We start from the raw sequence: 7,114 nt of genomic DNA, 5'->3' as shown, positions 1-7,114 counted from the left end.
GAGAAGAGAGAGAGAGACACATACACATCACTAAGAGAGAGAGAGAGAGACATAAACATCACTGAGAGAGAGAGAGACATACACATCACTGAGAGAGAGAGAGACACACATACACATCACTAAGAGAGAGAGAGAGAGACATACACATCACTGAGAGAGAGAGAGACACACATACACATCACTAAGAGAGAGAGAGAGAGACATACACATCACTGAGAGAGAGAGAGAGAGAGACACATACACATCACTGAGAGAGAGAGAGACACATACACTATATACATCACTGAGAGAGAGAGAGAGACATATACATCACTGAGAGAGAGAGAGAGACACACAGGGCTCTACGCTAACCTTTTTCACTAGGAGCACATGTGCTCCTAAATGAAAAATGTTAGGGGCACACAAAGAAATTTAGGAGCACAGTGAAAAATGTAATTATAACACATTTTTATTAGTGATTTTGCCATTTTTGCACCAAAATCACACATTGGCCCATGCCTACAGCCCTACTAGACGCAGAGTTGATGGCATTGTATTATGGTAACTAGCTGTGTCAAGTTCTCCTGGTTAGCAGCATGTTCATTCATTCATCCATGTCATGCCTGTCAGCTAGCAGCTAGCAGCCCAGCCAGGCTTTAGGGCTAGGTCTGTCAGCTAGCAGCCCAGCCAGGCCATGCAGAGGTCTGTCTCCATGCTGCCCACCTCCCTGCTGCTGGGTCAGGCTACATCAGTCACACACGGTGGCCAGACAACTCCACATCTAGGGGTATTAAACTACCCCACATCCAGATGACCAGTCCCCAGCCCCATGCTGCCCGGGGTGGTGACATGTGGAGGTGGCCAGCCCAGCACGGTGCCTCTGCGGCGGCTAGCTGTTAGCACACCACCATCCCCGGGGGTCCCACCTCTCTGCCACACTCAAGTACAACATGTTGCATTTTCATGCCATTAGGCAACTTGCTTCCTAGGGTTTCCAAGGGTTAGAGATGCATTTGGACTTCTGGAGTACCTCCACTACTTTCAATGGGTTCTGAAGGTCTGAGAGCTTTCTACTTTCTACCCTGGGTAGTTAACCCTGGTTGTAACCTTGGGTTCAAATCTGGAGTGTGTGGGACCAAATCTGTAGATGTGGTGAGCTAATGAAGCTAATGAAGCTTGAGATGAGAAAAGGGCGCTTGTCTCTTTAAGGCCCAGGAGGGAGTTAGCGATTAGCGATGTTAGCTTAGCGCCAGTTTAACAGAAGTAACTTCACTTTTAACATGACTTCCCGTGGTCGTAGCGGGCTGGCTGACGGCTTAAAATGTGGCCACACGGTTCGCGCAGATTTATTTTTAGAATTAAAAAAAAAAAAAATCTGTACTCGCACGTGTGCTCGTGAATTTATTTCTCTAGTCGCACAGATGTATTTTTAGTCGCAAATGCGAGTGAAATGGTCGCACTGTAGAGCCCTGACACATACACATCACTAAGAGAGAGAGACATAAACATCACTGAGAGAGAGAGAGAGAGACATACACATCACTGAGAGAGAGAGAGAGAGACACATCACTAAGAGAGAGAGACATACACATCACTGAGAGAGAGAGACACATCACTAAGAGAGACAACTGTGAGCTCATCATGTGTGTGTGTTCGTACATCTGTGTGTGTGTGTGTGTGTGTGTGCGTGTGTGTGTGTGCATGCGTGTGTGTGTGTGTGCGTGTGTGTGCGTGCGTGCGTGTGTGCGCGTGTGTGTGTGTGTGTGCGTGTGTGTGTGTGTGTGTGTGTGTGTGTGTGTGTTCGTACATCTGTGTGTGTGTGTGAGTGTGTGTGTGTACCTATGCCAGAGGCGTCCTCCACCATGGGGTTGATCTCCAGCATGGAGGCGTCGTACTGCATGAAGACGTTGTAGAGCTTGATCATGTTCTCTGCTGCCTCCTTCACCAGGGCGGCTGGGAACCCCATCTTCTCTGCCACCTGGGGGGGGAGGGGGGGGAGGAGGAGGGGAGAGGGGGAGGAGGGGGGAGAGGGGGAGGAGGGGGGGAGGAGAGAGGAGGGGGGGGGAGGGGGGGAGGAGGGGGGGAGAGGGGGAGGAGGGGGGGAGGAGAGGAGAGAGGAGGGGGGGAGAGGGGGAGGAGGGGGGGGAGGAGAGAGGAGGGGGGGAGGAGGGGGGGGAGGGGGAGGAGGGGGGGGAGGAGAGAGGAGGGGGGGAGGAGGGGGGGGAGGAGAGAGGAGGGGGGGAGGAGGGGGGGGAGGGGGAGGAGGAGAGAGGAGGGGGGGAGGAGGGGGGGGAGGAGAGAGGAGGGGGGGAGGAGGGGGGAGGAGGGGGAGGAGGGGGAGGGGGGGAGGAGGGGGGGAGGAGAGGAGAGAGGAGGGGGGGAGAGGGGGAGGAGAGGGGGAGGAGAGGGGAGAGGAGGGGGGGAGAGGGGGAGGAGAGGGGGAGGAGAGGGGGAGGAGAGGGGAGGGGGGGGGAGAGAGAGGGGGGGGGGAGAGGGGGAGAGGAGGGGGAGGAGAGGGGGAGGAGAGGGGAGGGGGGGGGAGAGAGAGGGGGGGGGGAGAGGGGGAGGAGGGGGGGAGGAGGGGAGGAGAGGGGGAGGAGGGGGGGAGAGGGGGAGGAGGGGGGGAGAGGGGGAGGAGGGGGGGAGAGAGGAGGGGGGGGAGGGGGGGAGGAGAGAGGAGGAGAGGAGAGAGGAGGGGGGGGAGAGGAGAGAGAGAGGAGGGGGGGAGAGGGGGAGAGAGGAGGGGGGGGGGGAGAGGGGGAGAGAGGAGGGGGGGAGGAGAGGAGAGAGGAGGGGGAGATGCTTTAATAAAAATACCTAACCCAGGTAGCGTTGCGTAACACAGAGCAACGACGTGTGTGTGTGTGTGTGTGTCTCTTTGATTGAACAAGACCAGGATAGTCTCTAGGGTTAGGGTCTCTAGACAGAAACACAGATAGAGACAGAGAAACCACAGGAGAGAGAGAGACAGACAGACAGACAGACAGACAGACAGAGAGAGACAGACAGACAGAGAGAGACAGACAGGCAGACAGAGAGAGACAGACAGGCAGACAGAGAGAGACAGACAGAGAGAGACAGACAGCAGACAGACAGACAGGCAGGCAGGCAGACAGAGACAGACAGACAGACAGAGAGAGACAGACAGGCAGACAGAGAGAGACAGACAGGCAGACAGACAGACAGAGAGAGACAGACAGAGAGAGACAGACAGGCAGACAGACAGACAGGCAGGCAGGCAGACAGAGACAGACAGACAGACAGAGAGAGACAGACAGGCAGACAGAGAGAGACAGACAGGCAGACAGACAGACAGAGAGACAGACAGAGAGAGACAGACAGGCAGACAGACAGACAGGCAGACAGACAGGCAGACAGGCAGACAGAGAGAGACAGACAGACAGACAGGCAGGCAGGCAGACAGACAGAGAGAGACAGACAGGCAGACAGACAGACAGGCAGACAGACAGAGACAGACAGGCAGACAGAGACAGACAGACAGACAGACAGAGACAGACAGAGACAGACAGAGAGAGACAGACAGGCAGACAGACAGACAGGCAGACAGACAGAGAGAGACAGACAGACAGAGACAGACAGACAGAGAGAGACAGACAGACAGGCAGACAGTCAGACAGACAGACAGGCAGACAGACAGACAGACAGTCAGACAGGCAGACAGACAGGCAGTCAGACAGACAGGCAGACAGGCAGTCAGGCAGACAGACAGACAGTCAGACAGACAGGCAGACAGACAGACAGGCAGGCAGACAGGCAGACAGGCAGACAGACAGACAGGCAGACAGGCAGACAGGCAGACAGACAGACAGTCAGACAGACAGGCAGACAGACAGACAGGCAGACAGACAGACAGGTAGACAGACAGACAGGCAGACAGACAGACAGACAGGCAGACAGACAGTCAGACAGTCAGACAGACAGACAGGCAGACAGGCAGACAGACAGGCAGACAGACAGACAGACAGGCAGTCAGACAGGCAGACAGACAGACAGACAGTCAGACAGACAGTCAGACAGACAGTCAGACAGACAGTCAGACAGACAGACAGACAGACAGTCAGACAGACAGACAGACAGACATACAGACAGACAGACAGGCAGACAGACAGACAGACAGGCAGACAGACAGTCAGACAGTCAGACAGACAGACAGGCAGACAGGCAGACAGACAGACAGACAGTCAGACAGGCAGACAGACAGACAGGCAGGCAGACAGACAGGCAGACAGACAGGCAGACAGACAGGCAGACAGGCAGACAGACATACAGGCAGACAGACAGGTAGGCAGACAGACAGGCAGGCAGACAGACAGACAGGCAGACAGGCAGACAGGCAGACAGACAGACAGGCAGACAGACAGAGACAGACAGGCAGACAGAGAGAGACAGACAGACAGAGACAGACAGAGAGAGACAGACAGGCAGACAGACAGAGAGAGACAGACAGACAGAGACAGACAGAGACAGACAGGCAGACAGGCAGACAGACAGACAGAGAGAGACAGACAGGCAGACAGACAGTCAGACAGGCAGACAGACAGGCAGACAGACAGTCAGACAGGCAGACAGACAGTCAGACAGACAGGCAGACAGGCAGACAGACAGTCAGACAGACAGGCAGACAGACAGGCAGACAGGCAGACAGACAGGCAGACAGGCAGACAGGCAGTCAGACAGACAGGCAGTCAGACAGTCAGACAGACAGGCAGACAGGCAGTCAGACAGGCAGTCAGACAGGCAGACAGACAGACAGACAGACAGGCAGACAGACAGTCAGACAGGCAGACAGACAGACAGACAGGCAGACAGACAGTCAGACAGACAGACAGACAGGCAGACAGACAGACAGTCAGACAGACAGACAGACAGACAGACAGACAGGCAGACAGACAGTCAGACAGGCAGACAGACAGACAGACAGGCAGACAGACAGTCAGACAGACAGACAGACAGGCAGACAGACAGACAGTCAGACAGACAGGCAGGCAGGCAGACAGACAGACAGACAGACAGGCAGGCAGACAGACAGACAGACAGACAGGCAGACAGACAGGCAGGCAGACAGACAGACAGACAGACAGACAGGCAGACAGACAGTCAGACAGACAGGCAGACAGACAGTCAGACAGACAGACAGACAGACAGTCAGACAGACAGACAGGCAGACAGACAGTCAGACAGACAGACAGACAGACAGACAGTCAGACAGACAGACAGGCAGACAGGCAGTCAGACAGACAGGCAGTCAGACAGTCAGACAGACAGGCAGACAGACAGTCAGACAGACAGGCAGACAGACAGGCAGACAGGCAGGCAGGCAGACAGACAGGCAGACAGACAGGCAGACAGACAGACAGACAGACAGACAGACAGGTCATAGTGCGGCATCAGAGTGTGACAGGGGACCCGGGGCTGAGCAGCAGATCAAACACCTGAGGTCTGCTAGTCTGCAGGGAGGCTGACAGAACACCTAGGCACCCCGAGTCATAATGCTTTTTACAAGTAATATCTGAGTGGTAAGAAGTTTGTGAACGTCAGCTCGTACTTTGTAACTCAGGCAACTATTGCAACAGCTTGCAAACGCTTCCTGTAGCCAGCTAAGAGTCTTTACATTCTTGTTTTGGGAATTTCCCCCCCCGTTCTTTTCCCCATTCTTCCAGGCAGAACAAATATTCTTCGTCCTTCTTGCATGCACGGCATGTTTTTTTTAAATTTGTTTTTCAGATGTTATCCCTTTTTTCACCCAATTTGGTAGCCAATTGAACCCAACCTAGCATCCAATTATCCCCTGCCTATTGCGAAGGATCCGCCGCACGACCCCGTGGCCGGCAGTCCCAGAAGAGGCCGCCAGGCAGACTAGCTGACTGGCTCCTCGAGCCCAGCACCGTTATTCCGGTACCGCGGGGGCGCTGTTGTGCGACGGATCCTTGTCCGGAAATACTCCTATACCGCCCTCGGGAGCGGCCGCCCAATATGCCGCTCCCCGTGTGTGCCCCAGCCATATCCGGATCTGGCGAGCTGGGATACGAACCCAGTCCCCGGTGGGCAGCATGCACTAGTGGCCAGTGCTTAGACCGCTACACCACCGCGGGGCACTCATGCACGGCATGTTTGAGATCTCTCCACAGATCTTATATATATTATAATATTCAAGTCTGGGGACTGATGGCCGTTCCAAAACCTTCATCTGTCTTTCCTGGAGGTTCTTCATGGTTGATTTTGAGGTATGCTTCGGGTCATTGTCTTGCTGGAATACCCAACCTCTCTTCAACTTCAATTTCAGGACTGACCTTCGAACATTAGCCTCTAGAATGTCTTGATATTTGGTGGAATCCATTCTTCCTTCCTCCTGCACAATATTGGCTGTGCCCCCAGCTGCTACACAACCCCAAAGCATAATGGATCCACCTCCATGCTTAACAGTTGGCAAGGTGTTCTTCTCTACAAATGCTTCACCCTTTTTTCTCCAAACGTACCTTCTTTGGTTGTGGCCAAAAAGTTAAACTTTGGTTTCGTCAGTCCAAAGCACATTGTTCCAATAGGCTTCAGGTTTCTCAAGGTTTTCTTTTGCATACTTCAGACGCTTAATTTGTGTTGAGGTCGTAGGAAATGCTTCTTTCTGGCAACTCTGCCATGTAGGTCTTTGTTGTTTAAGGTACGCTGTGTTGTGAACAACTAGACCGGTGTCTGCTACTCTTCTTTGCAGTGATGTGTGGGTTCTTCTGAGCATTTCTCACCAGATCTCGGGCCATTCTATCTGAACATTTTACTTGGTCTTCCAGATCTTGCCTTGACTTCAATTGTTCTGTTTATTTTAAATGTTCTGATGATGTTTCTGACAGTGGCAATGTGTAGTTTGAAACATTGCAGTTTTTTTTGTAGCCTTCTCCTTGATGGTGGAAGTGAACTATCTTGATTCTGACATCCTTGGACAACTGTTTAGAGGAACCCAGGAGGTTTTTAACACAGACACAACAGCCACTGCTGTCGGATACTTTAGAAGGCATGGAGTTACTTCAGAATATATAGTTCAACCCTGGAATTATATTCACCTGACTCATTGAAGGCCTAACGAGTAAATCACCTTGGTCTGGGCCTTACTAATCATCTTCTC

The 7,114-nt window shown here is 53.3% G+C and overlaps 1 protein-coding gene across 1 annotated transcript in view; it reads right to left on the bottom strand.

Annotated features, from left to right (window-relative positions):
• Window positions 1-7,114, bottom strand: part of sucla2 (succinate-CoA ligase ADP-forming subunit beta) — a gene marked incomplete at its 3' end in the record, with an annotated part of 90,909 nt that overhangs the window by 70,883 nt on the left and 12,912 nt on the right. The window contains exon 6 of the mRNA XM_080537071.1: window positions 1,819-1,957. Within this exon, the coding sequence (XP_080393197.1) occupies window positions 1,819-1,957 (139 nt within the window). The remainder of the gene's footprint in view (window positions 1-1,818; window positions 1,958-7,114) is intronic.

Source organism: Nansenia antarctica, assembly GCF_963989245.1.
Source record: "Nansenia antarctica genome assembly, chromosome: 7".
In the NCBI taxonomy this organism is placed as follows: domain Eukaryota; kingdom Metazoa; phylum Chordata; class Actinopteri; order Argentiniformes; family Microstomatidae; genus Nansenia; species Nansenia antarctica.
This window is presented reverse-complemented; position numbering and strand designations above follow the sequence as displayed.